The sequence below is a fragment of the Dermacentor silvarum genome, chromosome 1 (genome assembly GCF_013339745.2).
Source record: "Dermacentor silvarum isolate Dsil-2018 chromosome 1, BIME_Dsil_1.4, whole genome shotgun sequence".
Taxonomy (NCBI): Eukaryota; Metazoa; Arthropoda; class Arachnida; order Ixodida; family Ixodidae; genus Dermacentor; species Dermacentor silvarum.
This window is the reverse complement of record NC_051154.1, coordinates 233,769,135-233,792,452: the sequence shown is the minus strand read 5'-3', so window position 1 is coordinate 233,792,452 and position 23,318 is coordinate 233,769,135. Positions and strand designations below refer to the sequence as shown.

General features: G+C 46.4%; 1 protein-coding gene and 1 non-coding gene across 2 annotated transcripts in view; one reads left to right on the top strand and one right to left on the bottom strand.

Annotated features, from left to right (window-relative positions):
* Positions 1–17,210: 17,210 nt before the first annotated feature.
* Trnat-cgu (transfer RNA threonine (anticodon CGU)) lies at positions 17,211–17,282 on the bottom strand. Its single transcript has one exon. It is a non-coding gene; the product is annotated as a tRNA-Thr (tRNA).
* Positions 17,283–18,731: 1,449 nt separating this feature from the next.
* LOC119437815 (sodium-dependent multivitamin transporter-like) overlaps positions 18,732–23,318 on the top strand; it is a 52,446-nt gene continuing 47,859 nt past the window's right edge. Inside the window, exons 1-2 of the mRNA XM_049660118.1 lie at positions 18,732–18,807; positions 19,215–19,631. Of these exons, the coding sequence (XP_049516075.1) occupies positions 19,251–19,631 (381 nt within the window). The 5' untranslated portion in view covers positions 18,732–18,807; positions 19,215–19,250. The remainder of the gene's footprint in view (positions 18,808–19,214; positions 19,632–23,318) is intronic.

Sequence of the window (23,318 nt, the reverse complement as noted above, 5' to 3'; positions counted from 1 at the left end):
CTATCGCAATAAAAAAAAATTCGTCGGCCCTTCCTCTACCGGGAACAGGGGGGGGGGGGGCGGCACGCGACGCTTGTCGTACGCTCAAAATTGGGCGTCGTGTTCCCTGGTCTCGGGGTTCGCTGCGCTTTGGTAAGACAGGCTTTCAACGTGCGATCCGCTGCCTGCCGCAGTAACCAAGCCTGGGCTTGGGCTGACTTGAACGCAGGATCCGCACGGCGAGCGCGAGCCTGCTCCCGCCGATGTTGTCGGCGTTTCTCGTCCAAAGCGGCCTGTTACGCCGCGGCCCGAACAACGCGATGCCTTCCCATCTGTTTGCCGAGCGGGCACTGAAAAGGCGAACCGACGCAACGCGCGTCAGGGCGTCAGGCCCTTTCCTTCCCTTGCCCATACCCCGGTGCGCACCCGCTCCTGATTGGGTGCTCCCGTCACGTGTTACCGGCGCGCGCCTCACGTGTTTCACCAGCGGTCTATTCTTAGCCTTTGCCGCCGTTTTCATTCACTTGCGAGAGAGGGTTTTTCTGCGATCACACCTTCAACGGCACCGACACTTGGGAGGCAATACAAGCTTCACTTGAAAAACATTAAATGTCGAACGTCCTGACACACGGTCGCACGTGTTCAAACACGTAGCCACGCTCTGACTGTCCTACAAAAGCAATATACCCGATAAAAACACACACACACACGAAAAACACTAATAGCTAATAACCTTGCCATTTCCAACCTACTATTTAAAGACTAAAAATATGACTCGCCATCCCGGCCCTGTGAAAGTGGATGTCCAGTGAAGCTGTGAAAACCGCCACTACAACTGCTGAGGGGGGTATTCTTTATAAATACGAAAACATTATGTGGCCCATGAAACGAAAAATTCGGCGTTAACATCCGATGGTACCAAAACCCATGCGAACAAGTGGTGACGTCACGTTTGACACGATGACGAAACGTGATTTTGTTATCACCTCAAACATCGCGTGATGACGTCATGACACCAAAGGTCACGTGGTGACATCACGTCAAACGTTACGTGTAACGGAATCGTCACGTCACGATATCGCCTGATGACGTCATGTGATATCACGTCAAACGTGACGTCACACGATGACGTCATCGTCAAGTGGTGATGTTACCTGATGACATCACCACTTTGCCGCGATGTCATTTCGAGAAGCAGCACACTGTGCACTTCCACGGCCGCTGGATAAAAAAAAAGGTGCGGCTTGCCGCGTATGGCGCGCTGCTATGGGAGCGAACGTGACGGCCGTAGTTGCATTGTCGGCCGCTTGGCTGGGCCGAACGGCGCTAGCTGAGGGGGATGGAACGCTTCGGCTTGCGCGTGCGACGGCGTTTCAAGCGCGTTCCTGACTCATTTGCTATGCCGATACCAGACAACAGCCCCCGGCGTGTGGCGCCGCGGCGGATCACACCGTTTTCGATGCACGCGGCAGGCCGCACTTTTTTTTTAAATCCAGCGGCCGTGGCACTTCCTGCTTCTTGCACTGTCTCCGCGATCGGCCTGTGATGACGTAACGTGATAACGTAATCACGTGAAACGTGACGTGATCGCATCAAAGGTCGCGTGATGACATCACCACGTCAAACGTTACGTTACGTGATAAAGGCATCGTCAAGTGACGATATAGCCTGATGGCGTAATCTGATGACGTCATCCCGTTAAACCTGACGTCACCCGATGACCTTCGTCAAGTAATGATGTCACCTGAGGACATCATGTGATGCCTCTTGGAGAAGTAGCACACAATGTACGCTTCCCGATTCTTTGCACTCTATCCGGGATCGGCCCAGATTTTTCTGTGAGCAAAGGGCACGGACGCGGACAAGAAAAATCGCGACCGAGTAGAGGCTAACAGCTTTGCTGTAAAATACTTAAAAGGTCACTAAAGCAAAAAAAAAAATCAACTTAGACTGATAGCGTATTCTTCGAAAACTCTGCTGACGTTAATCACACTGCAATGGCTCAATTATTAGAAGAGAAAGTGAAACTTATTTTTTTTTTAAATTTCGCGCGCCAACCTCAACGTCAGCATTCCAGTGTGTCTTCACGACATCTAAAGTCATTTTTCGTATTTGGGCCATGTTGGCTCAGTAAAAGTTCGCGAAACTAGCCATATTTAGTCTTGGGCTCCTTTAGAACACAACGCAGTCAATCTTTACCGCTAAAGAATAAACTGGGACCTAGAAGACGCTGTCAAAATCCATGACGTCACGGTGAGCTGGTGCGGGAACTTCAGGGTGGCGTCGCCACTCGCCTTCTGTGTTTTTCGTTTCTTTCTGGCTTACCAAGCGGCTTCTGATGATGAGCGGCTTCTGAGTGATGTTTTCGGTATTGTGGAAGGGTAATCTACTGATACAGAAGAAATAATTTTTTCCTTTAGTGTCCCTTTAAGGTACATGGTCACACGTGTTGAAACAGGGGGCATGAAAGGGCGCTCTGAGTGTCCTACAACAACCAAATATACCCGACACACACACGAAAAAAAATAATAGCTGATAGCCTTGCCGCTTCCAACCTACTATTTAATGGCTAATAAAAAACCAGCTGGACCAGCTTAAAAGGAAGCCGAGCAGCCACGCGCGACTCAGTGGGCTTGGTGGCACCACCCGGAGCACTATGACTTACTTCGCACTGTTCTTCGTACAGGTTGGTAACAAATGGTGTTTTTGTGCCTGCGTTAAGAGCAATGATGTCTGTCTGGTAGTGCTGCCGAGCCCACAGTGCGCACTGCTTTGTAGTTTGGAATCATTTCGCGTCATTCTCATGCTATTGCAACTGAGTGGTGACGTAGAGCAAAATCCGGGCCCCGATAAACTAGATGAAATATTGCGGGCTGTAACTGAAATCCGGACTTCGCACTCGACCTTGGAAACTGGTCTGTCAAATGTGCAGCAGAAGCTTTCACAAATTGAAGCGACCCTTTCGTCACTCAAGCAATATCACGAGAAAGTTGACAAGTGTGAAGCAACTGTGCACGCTATGCGCAGTGAAGTTGCTCAGATGAGTAGAAAAATTGATGACCTGGAAAATAGGAGCCGACGCAATAACCTCGTCATATATGGCATCAAAGAGCACGATAAAGAAAATCCTGCAGCCTTGGAATCGCTTGTAACTAAAGATATACTGCATAATATTCTAGACGTTCAGGTCAGAACTGTAGAACGTGTGCACCGAATTGGCTTAAAAAAGCCAGGTCGTGATCGGCCAGTCATACTACGTTTTTATGACTTTGCAGAAAAAATGACAGTTCTTCAAAATTGTTTCAAACTGAAAGGAAAGAAAATTTCAATTTCTGAAGATTTTTCCGCTGACATTCGTGAAATACGCAAGAAGCTATGGAAAGCCGCGGCAGGTAGTCGGGATAATGGCGATAAAGTCAGTCTACACTTTGACAAATTAAGGATTAATGAAAACCTGTACGTCTGGAATAACGATCAGAACAAAATGGAGCCATTACACGGCTCGAAACCCCACGTGACAGCGAATGCTAGCACTTCCAATGAATGACAAATACAAAGTACTGCAGGGCTGACGTTACTGTGCTTTAATGCGAGAAGCATTGTCAATAAACTTGAAAAATTTGAGGAACTACTGCTGTTGTACGGCCCAGATGTAATCATAATTACAGAGACATGGTTGAACTCAGATATTCATGATTCTGAGGTGGTTCTTCCCTCCTATACATTTATACGCACAGATCGGCACGGTCGTGGTGGAGGCGTTGCCATTGCTGTTAAGCGGCACTTGTTTTTTCACCGAGAAACCGGTATCGCTGATCATGAAAGCGCATGGTGTACAATAAAGGTCAACGATGTTACTTTACTAATAGGCGGTGTCTACAGACGACCAGGCGCTCCGGACAGTTACCTTGTAGAACTAGACGACTTCTTATATGACCACGTCAACCAAAGAACCAAATTAATTCTAGCTGGAGACTAACTTGGGAGGCATTGATTGGGATAACTTGTTAATTGGCAATAAAGAAGTCAAAAGTTGTGACCTTCTTTTTGATATTATGCAGAGTTTCTCGCTAGCTCAACTTGTGCATGAACCAACACGCGTTCAAGAGCAAGTGTGTTCAGTGCTTGACCTTGTCTTTGTGTCCACATCTTTAACAGCTGAAGTTAGCATAGAACCGGGTATATCCGACCATAAAATGATTTTATTGACGGTTGACGATCTTGGCACGGGTGCAAGGCACCCTAGTACTGACACCAGAATTTTGGTTAAGGATTACACAAGGGCAAATGATGAAAGCATAATTGATTTTTTAGGAATTATGGAAGATGATTTTTGCGATAATACGTTGGACGCCAACGACCTATGGTTAAAATTAAAAGGTGGGATTGTACACTGTGAAAATAATTTTATTCCTACCAAGTTCAGAAAAATAAAGCGGAGAACGCCGTGGATTACAAGAACTATCATACACCTAAAAAGAAGGGTGCAAAGGATGCGCAAGAAAAAACATAATTCCACTATGGTTAGTCAGCTTTCACGAGAACTGAAAGAAATGTTAAAAAGCGCGAGAGACAACTTTTTTTCTAATACTTTACTTGAGTTCATGACAAATCAGCCGCATAAATTCTGGCGGTATCTTTCAAAACCGGAAAGTGCTCCAATCGAATTGGACAATGCCGGTGTAGTGGTTGAGGATGCGCGGACTATCGCTAACTCATTCAATACATACTTTCAGTCGGTCTTCTCCCGTGCACACGTCCCTAATATGCCCTTGTCCGAGTACGAATCGGCAATGCCTGATATCCTGATAACAGAGTCCGGCATTTTGAATTTGCTGCTACAAATAGACGTTAAAAAATCCCCTGGCCCTGATAATTTATCATGCACCTTCCTCAAGCGATACGCGGGTCAGTTGTCCCCTTTCCTGCATAAAATTTTCAATGCATCACTTGAAACGGCAGTGCTTCCCGCGGACTGGTTGTGCGCAAAGGTCGTGCCAATTCACAAAGGTGGAAACAAGCAGCTTCTAGACACATACAGGCCAATATCTCTAACCAGCACATGTTGTAAACTAATGGAACATATAATAAATAAGGCTATCGTAACTTATCTAGAAGAAAATAATCTATTATACTTCAGGCAACACGGCTTCAGGCAAGGGCTTTCAACTGTTACGCAACTTTTAGAAATTATACATGACTTTGCTGTAATAATCGATTCAAGACTGCAAACTGACGCAATTTTTGTCGATTTTTCGAAGGCTTTCGACCGTGTTCTACACACTTTACTAATCTTCAAACTCAACTCAATTGGTATTAATCCCAAGATTGTTGCATGGATTGAAGCCTACCTCTCGAATCGGTCCCAGTCTGTTTCCGTAAATAATGCTGAATCAGATTATCTTGATGTTATTTCTGGTGTGCCACAGGGATCGGTTCTGGGGCCAACTCTGTTTCTTGTATATATTAATGGCTTGTATACATGTATGGAACCAGGGGTTACAATAAGGCTTTTTGTGGACGACTGCGTGATATACACACCTGTTAAAACAGTCGATTAACAGACAAAGCTTAACAAGTCTCTACAAAACATCATTACCTGGTGCAAAAAATGGGGCATGCAAATTAACACACAGAAAACTATGTGTATGACTGTAACACGTAAAAAAGGGCCCTTAAATTTCACATATAAATTAATTAATACTTCGTTGGAATGAGTAGACTCAGTCAAATATCTAGGTGTCACAATAACAAGATCATTGAAATGGGACGTACATATCAATAACGTTTGCGCACGCGCGTTCAAACAACTCGGATTTTTACGAAGAAAGCTAGCGACAGCTTCCACCTCGGTGAAATTAACTGCTTATAAAACTCTGATTAGACCGATATTAGAATACGGCAGCATAGTATGGAACCCGCATCAAAAATATTTAAACTTAGCATTAGAAAAGATTCAAAGCAGGGCGCTCCGCTTCATATACGCAAAGTATTCAAGGTATGACAGCGTAACTGCGCTTCGCACACAAGCAGGCATACCAACACTTGCTGGTCGGAGGAGGTTGGCCTGTTTGAAGTTCCTTTATCTTCTTTACCATGACCTGATAAACATAACAAAATCCGACTACTTGGTGCCCCCCGGACGTCATTCTAGTCTAACTAACCCTGATAAATGTATTAGACCATTCTTTTCGCGCTGTAGCACACTAAAATACTCTTTTTTTCCTTCAACAATAGATCTGTGGAATTCCCTCCCAAGTGACATTATTTGCTCACAATCTGTGCACTCGTTCGTTTCGGCACTCGAATTGCACCTCGAGTCATTATCGGAATGATGAACGCATTGTGGTCGTCTCAGCTGAGCGTTCCTCAAAAATTTATCAATGACGTATTGCCCCCAACTTCTTGCACACGCGCCGGTGTCCGTACGTTCTTTCGTACTTTTCTGCGCTCGGTTCTTGCGCACGTTTGTCCATTGGATGGTATGTTAATACACATTACACTTGATACTGTTTGTACACTACACGGCACACCCAATGTGCAATTTTTTCTGTATTAACTGCTTCTTACACCTTTGAAGGCGTAAGCACTGTATAGTTTGTTTTTGTTTCCTTGTATTTATTTCTTGCTTACATGGCACGGCGACTGTAACCATTGCCTTTTTGTTTTGAGCTTGCTGCAAACCACAGTATGACAAAACGCTATGCCTGTACTGTTTGTATGTCCACTCCTGTATGAGCCTTTAATTCAAGGCTTACAGTATTGATAAATAATAAATAAAAAAATAGAAAAAGAAACAGCAATTGTAAAAAAAAAAACTGTCAGTCCTTCCACTGGGCTGGAGATGGAAGACCAGCGAAGCTGTACTATGGTGGGAATTATGTATTTCCAATTATGACTATTAAGATGTGATGGTGTAATTGGTTATTTGAACTATTAAGAATGAGAAATATATATGATCTGGTGGTTTTCATTTATTTAGTCACCACAGGGACCATGGCCTTATGGTCGCTACGATACACCGCCATAGGGTGTACGGCAAAGGTTGGCACGTTCTTCATAAACACGCCATCAACGCCGCGCGCGTTCGGTGCGAACGCGGGCAAAACGCCGCCGCCGCTGACAACAGTTCCGTGCCTTGCTGGTGCTGCTATATGTCGAAGTTCATACAGCTCCTCAGAATTTTGAGAATGACAGCCCATAAACAGATGTCATGAAACAAAACACTGACAGCCGTTGCCTTTTATGTTAAATCTTCTCAGACTGTGATTGAGTTGCCAGTTCCCCTTGCGCCCGGTCGCAAGATACGCATTTGGTGCCGCAGCTAAACGTCGCCTCCCCTCCCTCTCTCCCGTCCCCCCACGGCCTTTCGCGCGACGGAAGAAGTAGCGTTTGCTCTCCGCTGTGCGTTCGCTCCCCGTAAAAGCGCGCGTCCGTCGCGCGCTTTCACTCGCACATACAGCATACGGCCGATGAGAGTTTTTTTCACACGCGGACACGACCATCGGAGACTGAGCCCTTAACAGCTTCGCTGCAAAAAATCCGCCTTCATTTTACCCTGTGATGTGGATGTACAGCGAAGCTGTTGCCGACGTTTGACAAGCACCACTACCACAAGCGATGCACGCCTCGCGCGCACGCACGCGTGCGGAAGTGCCGCATACATGCTCATTCTTCTAGGCCCTTCGCCAAGCGCACGTGCCTTATTGAACTAATTCAATTCTTCAAATCAACTCCTTATGGGAGTTTGTGCGCGAGGCCGTCTTGACCGGCAGGTTATGAATGTGTAGTTTATTTTTTTCCTTGGGAACCCCGCCATTGGCCCTTACCCCTGTTTAGGCCACTGAGCCACCCTTTTTTATTAAAGTTCATTCTCTCTCTCTCTCTCTCAAAGTAAGTTGCGCAAGATAATTCGTAAAGTACGACTTACAAACAAGCTGCAGACATGATAGCTTCGGATTAATATACGAGGATAACGGCATCGTCACGTGACGATATCGCCCGATGAAATCCTCGCGTCAAACGTGACGTCACGTGGTGACGTCTTCGTCAAGTGATGATGTCACCCGATGACGTCATGTGATGCCTCTTGGAGAAGCAGCACACTGTGAGCTTCTTTGCATAATCTCTGGGATCAGCCCACATTTTTGTGTGAGCGAGAACCGCGCACACAGCTAGACACGAAAAATCCCGACCAACTCGAGGCTAACAGCTTCGCTGTAACAGAAGCAAGCTCCAAACATGTGCACCGAAAAAAAGAAAAAAAGAAAGAAGAAATTGTTTTCGTCGCTGCCACGGAGCCCTGGAAAAACACGTCCTTCCGCCACCTGCTGCTCCAACTCGGCTCTGGCTAATCAGTGCTCCTAGCGGCCACCGCTGGAAGCTTCCCAGTTTTCAATGGGACAGGCTCATTTTTACGTGATAAAAAATTGTAGAGGCGGAAATTCTACAAAGTCCGTAGAAAGGCACATTCTAGGAGCTGTATCGCACTTCAGAAATGCAGCAGTGTTACCACCTGGGTTTCAAATTTTGTTCCCCGATGTCTATAGTTTAAACAATGGGATACTATGGAAGCCAGCTTAACTAGACTGGAGTCAGTTGTTGAACTCCCTGCAGGTGCCGTATATTACGGGTGCCTCTGTGCCTCGGCTTGCCACCAGATGGCGGGAGCGCCGCAGGTAGCTAGCTCTACGCGGGTGCAGCTCTGCGTTGGCGCTCGTGTCCTCCGACTTCGCAACTTACGCACGCAACAAGTGTTTTCACATATGCCTTTTTTAAATGTTTGCATAGCCTCGCGTTTGGCAGATTCATTTAAAACTTTACTGAGCTGTGAAAATGCTTCTGCGCTTCCGCGGAGTGCGCCGTTGGAGTCCGTTGGAGTCCAGGCCCCCAGCAGCCCAGGACATCGGCTGCGCTCTACTAATCAGCTGTTGCTTATTAGTACTAATTAAATGTGAATTAATTCATGACTACTACTAGTTGCTACTAATCAGCAACTGTAGCGGTCAGCAGGCCAATCGGTAAATAATTATGCAATTACTTATTCAATTAATTATTACTAATAGTTCCTACTAATCAGCAGTTGTAGCGGTCAACAGGCCAATCGATCAATTAATGAAATAACTAATTAATTATTTAGTACTAATAGTAGCTACTAATTCGCAGTTGTAGCGGTCAGCAAACCAATCGGTTAATTAATTAATTCGTACGAATAGTTGCTACTAATTAGCAGTAGTAGTAGTCGGCAGGCCAATCGGTGCACTTCTTTTAAAATAGTAGGAATAAATCCAAGGCACCTTCTCTTGACATATAGACCCTCTCAGCAATTTATGTCGGGAAGAAAAAAAAACTTAAGCTAGCACTATTTTCTTTCATCAGAGCACCACATACAAGTGCAATGTATACTTGTAGCATAATTATTGAAATGTGCATGACTTAACCTCCGCTGAAAGCCTTTCTAGTAAAACTAAGTGTGGTTGCGAAAAGTCTCCATCTATGTATCACGCGTCCTTTCTTCCAGTGCGGCAAAGAGCGTCGTGAAAAATTTAAGTAATATTTAGGGAAGAAACTCAACCCGTGCGGGCCTATTCGTGTGAGTGAAGTGTATTGGTGAAGACAAGCGATCCCCGCGTCGTGTTCAATGTACTTTTGCTGCACGCACCAAGAGCGACTGCACCTGTGCGTTCTTACGCAGTTTTTCTTTCATTTTTCTTTTTTATACATCGTAGACTGCTGTCGCCATCTCTGCGGTGAATAAGTGAGTTTTAGCGATCCATTTTGCTGTGTGACCTCTCGAATTTCGTTCTAAAACAAGAGTGTCGAAACCACCGTCAGCTGGCCGGCTTAATTAACATTTGAAGCACTGACGCTCAGATTTCTCCGGCAACCTTTGTTATTTGTGCTGAAAATTATACATAGATACATTTTGCTGTTCCCGAGTAGCGTCGCTGTGTTTTCGACTCACGTTCCATCTCAACATTTCAAGGCCCTCACAGTCGTTTGCTCCCAGGCATGCATGAATTCGTGGAATTAAGGGCTTATTTATTTCATACAACTCGTTTAGAAAAATTACACCAACGCACCTAAGAAATTATTTCGCTGCGGAAAGCTAAACACATCTGCGGCGACAATGACAGCCTAGTTAAACTAATGCGAAACAACCACACGACGAAGCACGCACGAGGGTATATACAGGGTGTCTCAACTATCATGCACCAAGATATATATAAAAAAAGAGCAATTGCGTTACTCGAAGAAAACCTAGTGCATATTGTTTTCAGTACAGTGGAGTAGCCGCCAGTAACTCTTTCGTTGCTGAGATTTATTAGGCAATTATAATTATTTATCTAATTCGAGAAGTACTGTCCTAATTATCAAAGCATCGATGAGAATATTGTAGAGCAACATGAAAAACTCCCGATATTGCTTTCTGTTGCTCAATACGTACTGCATAAAAGTGTTTTTCCGAGCGTGAAAGAAGCCTGCGAGTACAGGCAAAGTGCCTCGAGCGGCCAGTCATGCGGCAATCTTGCGTGTATTCGCGGGCTCCTTTCACACTCGGAAAGACCCTTGTACAGTTGTTTGTACAGTTGCTGTAGGACTCTAGGAAACGTTGCGGTTAATGGCTGTATGACACTTGATTATGTAACCTTATACAAAAGCTATAATTAAGCTACACAGACGAATAGTTTATCACTCGTTACTCACACATGCTTCCTACTTTAATGAAATTTGAACACCGTATCTTGAATATTTCACAGACGAGACCGTGGAAAAGCCACTACATTACTCGCATGAGGTAAAAAAATTGGTAGAAGGCAAGAATTAAGCAATTATTTTCGAAGCCCCTCATTAATCCGCACACTTCAAGATTTTGGCACACGTCTCACATAAAATGGCCCCATTGCTCAAAATATGAAACCTCTCGCATATTTAGTCTTTCCAGGGAAGTGGATGGACTTTTGAAGATTTTCATACAACACCTCTAAACGGGCCGAAAACTGGGGCATAGAAATTTTTATATCACCCCTAATTGACACACACACTTCAAATATTCCCTGCATATGGCCCCTTATATTCTTCGCATAGGTTTAAATTTAAATTTCGTGAGTGACACAGTTTTTTCCAGAAAACTGAAAACTGGAATATGACGTTTTTGACCGCTTCAATAGTCGCATTACCAGCTTCTCCGTAAAACTACTTTGTATTCAATGGAATCATAGTGGGAAAGCGCATGTTGCATTCAGTGATGCAAAATGTGTCCGAATGCTGTCTTGGCATTTGAAATTTTACAAATTAGTTCAAACAGTCAACTGATATCTGAGTAAATAAAAAAAAAAACTTTGGCAGTATGTTACACTCCTGTCACACGTGAAGGCAGAAGCCTGCTGCACATTTGGTAATGCGCCGTCTGGCATCGTCGCATTGCTGCTTTCTCAGTTCGGCTTCTTCGGCTTGTTTTCGAAGCTTCGCTGCGGCTTCGCGCCCTCGTATAGCAGGGTCGGACTCGCGCCAACGACGTTTCTCTTCGACTTGAAGTTGCATCCTCTCAGCAGGGTATTGAAACGTACGTCTGCTGCTCTGTGTGTTGCATGGGTGATTTCAACGAAAGTGTGCATTGTTCGCTTCACTTTTCTGAGTGCTTGGAGCCTCAGCCTTACGGGGGTATGAGCCATTGCTTAAGCGTGAGCATGAGCCATTGAGAAGGTCAAATATTTATTTTTTTACCACTCGACTAGACGCCGCGTTTCTGTACGTTGTATGCGTGATTCAAATGAATGAATGTATGCATTGTTCGCTTCACTTTTTTCAGAGCTTGTAGCCTCTGCATTACGACAGGGATGAGCCATTGCATTTTTGGTTGCTTAAGGGGGTATGTGCCATTGCTGACGATGGTAATTTTTGTACCACTGGACCGGACTACGTGTTTTTTTAAACCATCAGAGGTATTGACCCTCAGATTATTGCAAACAGGCTCGTATCCCAGACCGGCTTTATTACACAAGCTTTATCCCGACACTTATGCCAGTAGTTCTTGCAGGCACTGCAATGACTTCGCTAGCTTAGACCATATGCTCTGGCGTTGCCCCTCGTTACGAGGCACGGAACAAATAAATGAGGACAAGTGGCTCTCCGCTATCAAGAGCCCCGATGTTGGGGCGCAACTATGGGCTGTCCAGAGGGCCCACGATGCGGCGGTCGGGCATGGCCTGACTGTCCCAACGTGGGAGCGGCCCGCTGCGCGCTGAGTCGCGTACCTCAGGACGTTCATTAAAGTTTTACATCCATCCATCCATCGGAGGTATGAGCCACTTAAGGCTTTCGCATTAATAAAGATGGCTTATTTCTAACCATTTAGTTCGGAGACAAGTAGGCGAAAAGCGGCTCAAGGTGGCTTGAAGAGGATGGTCGAATAAAACCATCAAAGAAAACGATCCTTTCCGTTTAGTCGCAGCAGCTTTCACTACTGTCACCTACAACTGCGAAGTGCTATCGAAGTGCTTGCTTGCGAAGTGCTTGCGAAGTAAGGCTGTCGAACATAAGCGAGAGCCTTTCATCGCTGCGACATCAAAAAAAAAAAAAAAAAATAAATCATGACTTTTGTCTTCATTTCGGAATCTTCGTGTAAAGCCCAGCATCGTTCTTCAGTGTCGCAGCCCCATCTTTGCGAAAGAAGCGAGGATGAATGAATGAATTTTGGAGTTTTCGTGCCAAAACCAAGACAATGAGGAACGCCGTAGTGGCGGACTCTGGATTGATCTTGATCATCAGGGTATCTTTAACGTGTGCCCAATGCAGGGGACACCGGCGTTTTCTCATTTCGCCCCCATCGAAATGAGGCCGCCGCGGCCGGGATTTGATCCCGCGACCTCGTACTTAGCAACGCAACACCGTGTCCGCTAAGGCACTGCGGCGCGTAAGAATTAAGGATCACGAGTCACTTTCAGAGGATGGTTTGCCGGTCTTATCTGTATCATAGGTGATGACGAAAGCCACCGAACCCCGCTGCGTCGTCAAGGCTTGTGTTCAGAAGCAGGCTTTTTATTGCGATATTAATTTATGGACACTCTAGGCGCATTTTCGCCGTTGGCGTCACCATGATGTTCCGTATTAAGTCCAAGGGCGATAACACCGTCGCCACGCACCGTATGCTACATGTGCAAGGGAAAGCGTACGAGGGGAGCCGACGATCGCGGCTCAGTCTCGCGCGTGCATGGGAGGAAAGCGGGAAGGTAGCGCACCGTCTTCCGTCGCGCGCTAGGTTCCGGGAAGAGGGGAGGAGGGGGGGCGGCGTTGGACTCCCGCAGCAGCTGCGTATTCCGCGGCGGCGCGCGCGCGCCATATCTTGAAAGTGATCTGCGTTGAGGCTAATACCTTTTTTATTTATTTTATTTATTATACATTCCCACATTCGCTCAGAGAGCATTACAGTGTGGGGGGGGGGGGATAATACAAATGCAAAACAGTGGTAATTAAGCTTACATAACAAAAAGAACACGGTGACGAATAATACAGTACAGGCAGCATAACTATCTGCAAAACAAAAAGAAAAAAGAAAGAAAAGGACTGTATGTGCATATATACACATATACACATACATGTGCACATATAAATATATAAACACATACGCACATATACACTCTCATAAATATATATAGTAGGCTAGCAAACGCGAGAAAAAAAATAACATCAAAACACACGAACTGATCACATGTCACGCAGTTCAATGTAAAAGGCTGAATTTGATGCTTTAGAAACGGTGTCCTCAGGCAGAGCGTTCCATTCATTGATGGTTTTTGGGAAAAAAGAATATTTTAACAAGTTCGTTCTTGACTTCATTGGCCTTACTTTTAATGTGTGTTCACGGCGATGGGATATGTAATGTGGGTTAAGCATGTATTTTGATTTATTAATGCCAGTATTGTTGTAAAAAATCTTATGAAAAAATTTGAGGCGCAAGCAACGCCGGCGTTCGGCTAGAGTCGAAACCTCTAGGCGTATTTTCATTTCTGTGACGCTACTAGATCTGCGATAGTTCCCAGTGATAAAGCGTGCCGCTCGGTTTTGTACGCGCTCTAGAATGTATTTAAGGTTGTCCTGATAAGGGTCCCATATCGTGCACGCATACCCAAGAATAGGCCTTACGTATGTCGTGTATAATAAATTCTTAGTTGCCAGAGGACAGGGGTGAAAATATCGAGCCAAGAACATTAGTGTGTTATTCCCTTTTGCGGCAATCTCAGCAATGTGATCCTGCCAAGTAAGATCGCTTGAGAAGTGAACGCCGAGGTACTTGGCCCATGTTACGCTCGGAATGGTTGAATTGTTCACTCTGTAAGAATGGGAAACGTCAGTTTTTTCCCTAGAAAAGCACACGTAGTTGCATTTTGATTCAATTAGGGTCATGCACCAAGTAGCACACTAGTTCGAAATTTTATTAAGGTCCTGTTGAAGAATTTTGATGTCACTTGGATTGTTTATCGAGCGGTAAACAACGCAGCCATCTGCGTACAATCGTAGGTTCTACTGGATGTTTTTAGCAATATCGTTAATAAAAATAACAAATAATAACGGGCCCAGAACAGACCCCTGCGGTACTCCGGACGTGACTGGAACAGCTGATGAGCAACATCCCTTTACCACTGTTATCTGTCTGCGATTTACGAAGTAGTTTTTTAACCAGTTCATTAGGTCAGCGGGAATTTTTAAATGCTGAAGTTTGTGTATTATACAATCATGTCGTACTCGATCAAATGCTTTTTTAAAATATAAAAACAAGCAGTCAACGCTAGTACCTCGATCTAATGCAGTTGTTATGTCAAAAGAAAATTTCGTTAACTCTGTGTCACTAGAAAATCCGGCGCTAAAACCGTGCTGTTCTGCATAAAAAAAGTTTTGCGAATTCAGGTGCCTTATTAGGTTACTGTATACGATGTGTTCCATAATTTTCGAAGCGCCACATAGGAGAGAAATTGGGCCGTATTGTTCCAAGTTATTTTTTGGTCCTTTCTTATGGACAGGAACCACATGAGCAAATTTCCATTCGTACGGCATGATTCCTTCAGATAGTGACGTCATATACATTGTGAAAAGAAGATTACTAAGAGAGCTAGCACATTCTTTCAGCACGCGATTGGGTATGCCGTCAGGACCTGTCGCTTTGTTTGTGTCTAGGCTGGTAAGGATTTGAAAAATACCATGAATTGATAAAGTGATATCGGGCATTTCCTGAAGAACTGAGACGCATGCCGGTAACGTATTATTGTTCATTGCGGAATTAGCAGAAAAGGCGGACCTGAAATAGTCGTTGAAAGCAGCGGCTATCAATTCATCATTTGTTATCGTGCCATTGTCAGACGTGATGCATTGTATACCAATTTTCTCTTTCCTGGTTTTTTTGGCAAGCTTCCAAATGATTTTGTCATTGTTTCGAATCCTTGCATCTAAAGTACTGAAAAAATGACGCTTCGCTTCACTAATTTTCGCTTTACAAATTTGCTGGACAGAAAATAATTTTTCAGAAGGAACTGGCATTTTGCTTTTTCTGAGGTTCGCTGTTGCGCGGCAGAGTCTAGGGGCGCCGATGACTCATATCTTTGTGCGTGCTGCGTTTTCGCAGGTCAGTTTGTGTTGAAGCGATAGACAGCACGAAGGTCACTTCGCTCGCTGATGCGCGGCAGAGTCTAGGGGCGCCGATGACTTATATCTTTGTGCGTGCTGCGTTTTCGCAGGTCAGTTTGTGTTGAAGCGATAGAAAGCACGAAGGTCACTTCGCTCGCTGCTGCGCGGCAGAGTCTAGGGGCGCCGATGACTCATATCTTTGTGCGTGCTGCGTTTTCGCAGGTCAGTTTGTGTTGAAGCGATAGACAGCACGAAGGTCACTTCGCTCGCTGCTGCGCGGCAGACTCTAGGGGCGCCGATGACTTATATCTTTGTGCGTGCTGCGTTTTCGCAGGTCAGTTGTTGAAGCGATAGAAAGCACGAAGGTCACTTCGCTCGCTGCTGCGCGGCAGAGTCTAGGGGCGCCGATGACTCATATCTTTGTGCGTGCTGCGTTTTCGCAGGTCAGTTTGTGTTGGAGCGATAGACAGCACGAATGCCACTTCGCTTGCTGCTGCGCTGCAGAGTCTAGGGGCGCCGATGACTCATATCTTTGTGCGTGCTGCGTTTTCGCAGGTCAGTTTGTGTTGAAGCGATAGAAAGCACGAAGGTCACTTCGCTCGCTGTTGCGCGGCAGAGTCTAGGGGCGCCGATGACTCATATCTTTGTGTGCGCTGCGTTTTCGCAGGTCAGTTTGTGTTGAAGCGATAGACAGCAGGAAGGTCACTTCGCTCGCTGCTGCAGCCACGCTTCCTCACGCCAGTGTTGTGACAGCGAGTGTCCACGCTCATCGAGTGTGATGTGTTCATGTTTGCCTGTGCGAACTGACACCATGCTTGGTAATTTAGTTAATAAGCAAATGTTTGGAAGATTACACGGCCGATAAAACTACTATCCTTACTTCATATACATATAGCTGTCTTTTAGTTTGCTATTGCCATGAATGCTGCGCCTTTCGGGCGAAACTGCGCCTTTTTCTTCTCACGCTTTCGCCATACCCTCTTCCTCCGTTTTTCTCCTCGCGCTCTCTTTGCTATCGCCGTCTTTCATCCGTGCTCCGCGTTCGCTCTTTCATCCTTCGCTGTGCTCGTTCACTCGGTTACGAGGACGCCGAGGGACGACACCGACGCTCGCCGCAGGAATGGTCGCCTAAAAGCTGCGCTCTGAAACTGATACTTTATCTTTGCTGAAGATGTTTGAATGCTTGCTGCACGGACGAGGGGGTTAGGTTACAGAACATTGTGCTTGCCTGTTGCTCTTTGTTAGACATTGCAAGCCGCCTAGAGCTTCACAAGGTGCAGAACCCAATTGAAGGAGCACTGCTCTGGTGCAAAAGCCACTACAAGCACTGTTTTCTTCGCGTTGGCTGCTACGGCGCCGGGTTCATTTTACGTTACGTAGCGAAATGTTATGTGTGTCCCCAAAAAGGGACCGCCTGCTTGTTTCTTCTTCCTTATCGAATATTTATCTACGATGAACGAGAATAAAGGGAACCGAGGGGCCCGATTTGATTAATCATGTCATAAGAAGACAACAAACAATGATACCAAGGACAACATAGGGGAAATACTTACGAAGTGAATTAAAGAAATGATAAATTAATGGAAATTAAAGTAGATGCAAAAACTACTTGCCGCAGGTGGGGAACGAACCCACGTCTTCGCATTACGGGTGCGATGCTCCTACCATTGAGCTACCGCGGCGCCGTTTTCCCATCCACTTTCTGGGGTATTTATGTCTTACTACTATAACTAACCCTGGGTGTGTTAGCCAGCGCCACCACTCGCAGACCTTGGGGGCGGATGTGGAATATTCTTTTTGCCTAGGCGTCACGAGTACGTGATCTTTTTGGGTGAAGGCAACTGGTCAATAAACCCACATATGCTACCTGAAGGCATCAATGTTGCCGGATTCGAGACCCTCGTTATGTAATGAACGAGAAGAAAGGGAACCGAGGGGCCCGATTTTGATTAATCATATCATAAGAAGCCAACAAACGACGATACCAAGGACAACATAGGGGAAATTGTACTTACGAAGTGAATCTGCGATGTACGATGTTCTCGGTTGTTAACTGACAACTAAGTAGACGAGGAGATTTTGTTGAGAACGAGCGAATGTAACCTTCGCGTGACGTCGCGATGCCACACAATACGCACTAATGTGCCTACGTCGACGCTTAGCGAGTCACGCGCTTTGGTGCTCCCGCAAAGTTTGGAGTTGACGTACATGAGTTGAAATCACTGTTTTGCGGAAACCGTGCTGAATTTTTTTCCAGGAATTGCGTTGTGTATAAGCATATAACGTATTACCTCAATTTTTTTCTAGACCCCAGCCCCAGCACGGACAACTCCGCCTACCTGAATCTTTGTCTCGTCTGTTTGGGTATGCGAAATGTACTGTCTTCAGCCTTTCAACCGGTCTCGCTTATTGATAATTGTTTTGCATAAGTAATCAGAGATAGCTGTTGCGACAAACGATTTGCTTTGGTAGGATTGTCACATGCAAAACAATAAACCATGGCTTTTGCTATTCAGAAATAGCAAGAAGCTTTCTTAGGTATATGCGGCTATAGAATGTGCACTACTGTAAATACGAGATACTCAGGTCTGCAGTATTGTTTTGTGTATTGCATCTCTTGGCTCTACAAAGGTTGCTGATAAAAATGCGAAATAAAGCAAGTTTCTCTGCCTGTTATAGCCATGACAAAACGCAATAGCCATGCGCTGTGGCGTGCTGGCTCCCGTATCATAACGGAATAGGGTAACATTTTAGGAAACACCCATGCGCTGCTGGCATTTAATGGATACATAAACATTCGCACCCACAAAAGGAAATTGCCATTCGAAGAAGAAATAGGCTGAAAATGACAGCTGTTAGAACAACACAGACTGCAACAGCAAACACGTACAACTCGTTTCCTCTTGCGTCTGCCGAAAAAATCGCGCGCTCATAGACTGCATTGCAGACGACAAGCGGGATGGCCGTCTCCCCCTACGCATCAACACAATCGTTGCCGTAATAGCACGCTTATTTTTTTCTTTTAATTTTTTCCTCAGAGCATCGCCTACCAAGCACCAGGGGAGAAACTGGCGCTCATGACGCAATTCCCATTTACCCGGGGGATATACCAGATGACATATATAGCCGTATACTTTCGTGGCCTCTTTTATGCACCTGTCCTCTCGGCTCTCGGAAGGGTAGCAACTGCGCGGCGGACCCTCGCTTGTACGTTTATATGCTATCTTTCTCATACTGTGACTTACGAGTTAAACGTTTTTTAGGAACTGCTAAATTCATTAAATATGGGGTTTTACGTGCCAAACCACGATTTGATTAGGGGGCACGCCGTAGTGGGGGGACTTCGGATTAATTTTGACCACCAGTAGTTCTTTGACGTGCACCTAAATCTAAGTACAGAGGTGTTTTTGCATTCCGCCTCCATCGAAATGCAGCCGCCGTGGCCGGTATTTGATCGCGCGACCTCGTGCTTAGCAGCGCAACACTATAGCCACTAAGCAACCACGGCGGGTCGTTAGGAATTGTCGGCGACGCTTTGCCGCTGCGGAGGGAAGTATTATTAAGTTGTTTCTTCTGTTCAATAACGACTATTTCTTCGTCGGTATCCCTTACAGCAAAATTTGAAGATCTGACACTGAGCCCGAAACGGAATGGCCGCGCCGCCTCTGCACGTCGTCGACTACCTCGTGCTGGTCTTCCTCAACTCTCTGGGAATAGGGGTCGGTCTCTACGCGTCTTTCCGTAGGCGACGATTGAAGACGGTGACCGCAAGCGGATCCAATGGCGATGCTTGCGACGTTGAGCCGGAAGAGTCGTTCCTGGGCAGCCGACGCCTGTACGCCATCCCTTTGGCCATGTCCATGTTCGCTTCGGCGGTAACGTCTACAGCGGTGGTGAGCTTCGCCGCGCACTTCTACATGTACGGTCTGCACGTGGTTTGGTGCGCCGCGTCAACCGCCGTTGTGGCACCGCTCGTGGCGCACACGTTCGTACCGGTCGTGTACGGCCTACGGCTCACGTCCGTCTTTCAGGTGAGTCTGTGATTAGGCCAGTTTCCCAAACTGCATGGGTGCGGGAGAGCACAATGGTTCCACTTGAAGAACCCTTGGACATAACGTGAGCGCAAGCGTTTATCACAGGCACGACGAGTTTGCGCACACACTTGTAAACAAGCACAAGGAAAAAAAAAAGAAAAAACAATTCTGCAATTTTACGTGTCGAAACCACAGGCACGCCGTAGTGAAGAATTCTGGATTAGAGTTCGTCAATTGGGATTCTTAAACGTGCACCTAAATCTAAGTGGACAAGCACAGGGTATAACAGTGGAATCGGATTGAAGTAGCAGCCGACTTGGGACTCGTCTTGACTGTGATTGAGCCACAGCTTTACTCATTTCCTAGAGAAAGTAACGCTTAACCTTGCACTCGGCCGCGCAACGCTTGAAACAGCGAAGCTGGGCGATCATCTACAGCCCAGCATTTTTCGGAAGTGCGCCCGAACTTTTCATCTTATTACTCATGATGATGATAATTTATTTTCGCGCGTCTCAGACTTACGGCCGTCACTGCGCGTTGCATAGCGCAGCTTGCAACACCGACACCAAGTTCCAATGCCGACACCGCGTTCCACCGCGTTGCAATGCCGACAACGCGTTCCAGCAGACCCGCTCCGTGAATGCGTTTTTCTTCTCTCTCGCTCTCATTTTCTTTATCTCTCTCCCGAGCATAGCGCGCAAAACCTCTTCTTCCCCTCGCAGAGCATTGGCACGAGCGCGTGCGAACGCGCAAGCTGTCGACGAAGATGACGACGCTCGAACGTGATCATATGGTTCGCATAAATACACGTTCTGCAAGCGTGGCTGTATAGCCTAGTGGTTAAGACGCTCGCCGTGGGTACGCGGGTTTGAATCCCCCCTCGGCAAGAATGTTTACTTTCTTTTATTTCTTTCTTCATTGCTGATGATAGTTTCTTGATACGAACCACAAATTATGGCTGGCTTAAACAGCTTCGCTGTGAAAAATAGATGCCAACTTCATATGTATGTCCTTCTGGCCTTTCTTCAGTGCCGGGCTCCTCCTCGGATGTATAGACCTTTTCATCGGGCGAGGAGGAAAGGGCGCACGACGAGCCTTTCCTCCTCTCTGGCTTGTGCGAGCCGGCGCGGCACTGCCTAAATGTGTTGCCGGTCGCGCGCTGCGGAACGATTCGGATGTGTTTTAGCTAGTTCTGAGTGCAATTTACGGGATGTCAGTTCTTACGAGGTCGTCGAACAACCACTGTGTAGCCTTTAGGTGCAGCAGTAGCTACAGTATCCAACAGCTATTTGTAAGGATACAATTTCCGTAACGTCGGTGAATGCGTCGTAAATGACTGAACTTGGGAGACTGAAGAAAAAAAAAGTTCATATGTCCTCGTTTTGCGGTAAAATAAACTAGAACACGGGATAATGACGCAATAAGACTCTGAATGGTCGTGCCGCATGCTTGGACCACTTGGACCATGCGCTATATAGAACAAACAGATCTATAACACAGCATTTAGTACTGCCTCGGACGCTCGCGCAATCTGCAGCTGGTCGTTCGACCACTTAAAAAGTTTGATTCACACTGTACGGTATGCGGTTATTATTAACCAAACTATTTTATTTGTAGGCGGAAACCTTGCCCAGCAAACAAGGCAGTCGCCCAGTGTATTTACACATAACAACTTGAACGCTTGTCAAAGTAAACAGCACGACTTACACTCCAGCAGAACGGTACCCACGCTGTTGGGATCGTCAAATGTTTCGTAACTACTCGTTGCAGCTAAACCAGAGGTTTAGCTGCACCAATTAGAATTACAGTGCTGAGAATGCTGCAGTATAGGTAACATTCGTGAAACGAATTTTCAGAAATACTTAACTGATATCCGAGCCTAATTGTAAATACAAACAAACGCGCACACCCCGCGCTGGGTGCTCCGTCCGCCCTAAATTTAGCCAGCAGTTACTCCAGCCGCTTAATTACTTCAGACTTAAATTCCTTCACTACGCCTCACAGGACCATTCCTGTGAGGAATGGTCCTACGCCTCAAATTACGCATTTTTGTGCAAATACAGCTCATTGCATTTTTTCGCGTGACGGACAGATTTTGCTGAGGTACTCGCCAAAGAATACTTACGCATTAAAAGTGCCCTATACAACGTCTGTTCATTCAATGTTCGGCATGCTTCAACGTGATCATTTAGCTTTCCATGAGAGGCAGCAGTTCGGTTGCAAAAGGCAAACCGCCACGATGCCCGAATGGTAAAGCAACCGCCTTGTATGCGGGATAGAGATATATAAAACATCTCTATTGAAGAGTCCCTGCTGGGTTCGAAAGGTAAACGGAGAGACCGGGAGGCTAGTCCTGTAGAGCTCCCCTTTCCCTCAGACGCAGGCCAGGCCTTGAACCGTAGCGGCGTCCTGCGCCAGCCGGACAGCCCTGAGCTGTTCTTCTGGACATTCGCTGAGCAGTATAGCCTCCCACTGCTCAGGGTCTTTTTTTAGCATTGTGGTTTATGCTGCGTCTGATATTGTTTGGAGCTGATGGGCATGCCCACTTAATGTGATGGAGGTCAGCTTCTGGGTGTATTCGGTGCTTGAGTAGTGGAGCATAGGGAAAGTGCTTGTTCGTAGAAGTCTCCACGTAGTTGCTAGGGGTTTGTTTAATGATTTGTCAGGAGGAGGGTATTTATAGCAAGCATTTCTGTAGTATTCGAGGATTTCTCTGTAAGTAGTCATTTGTTCGTATTGGGAAAGTGTTCTTTTTTGATCTGGTTCTGGGGGATGTAGTTCTGCTTGGGTCTCTTCGGAGATTTGTTGTCCGGAGAGGGATGGGCGACGCAAGTGACTCTCCCGGTTGATACTTTCTCGGGCAGCGTCGTTCGCAGCATTGTTCCCAATACCCCTGCATGGCCTGGCATTCAGATCAGTCGAACAGTTCTTCTGCAGGTAGGATGTGTTCCGATGATAATCCGGTATGCTTGAGGTGATACTGGGTTCAAATCTCGGTGCCGCTGGAAACCCACCGGTTCTTCTAATGGGTAGAGAAGTCCCCCGACCAGGTACTCGGTTACTTCTGCTGGGGGTTCGCATATTGAAAAGGGGTCCATGCGTGGTCTTTGGGCGCCCCTTGTTCAACCACAGATGGCCTCGTTGAAGAGCATCTGAGACTCGGTGGGCCGGGAGCCGGCAATCTGGCGCACCGTATGAACCCGGGCGAAGATGTCTTGAGAATATTCAGTGGGAGTGTGCGTCAAGGAAGGAAGCAGTGTGTCAAAAGGCGAAGTAGGCCGGGGGCCGAACAGGAGGTAAAAGGGGAAAAAAACCAGCGGTCTCGTGACGTGACGAATTGTAAGCGAAGGTCACCAAGGGTAACGCGTTGTCCCAATCACTGTGGCCATGAGAAACGTACATAGACAGCATTTCCGTCAACGTGCGATTAGGCCGCGCCGTGAGTCCGTTTGTCTCCGGCTGGTAGGCGGTGAAAAGCTTGTGCTCGGCAGAACAGGAATGAAGTAAGTTTTCAACAACTCGGGACCAGAAGGTGCGGTCGCGATCAGTGAGGAGCTTCCGGGGTGCGCCGTGATGGAGGATGACGTCATGTAAAATGAAATCCGCCACCTCAATTGCACAGATTGTGGGCAAAGCTCGCGTGATCGCGTAACGGGTCGCGTAGTCAGTCGCGATAACGACCCA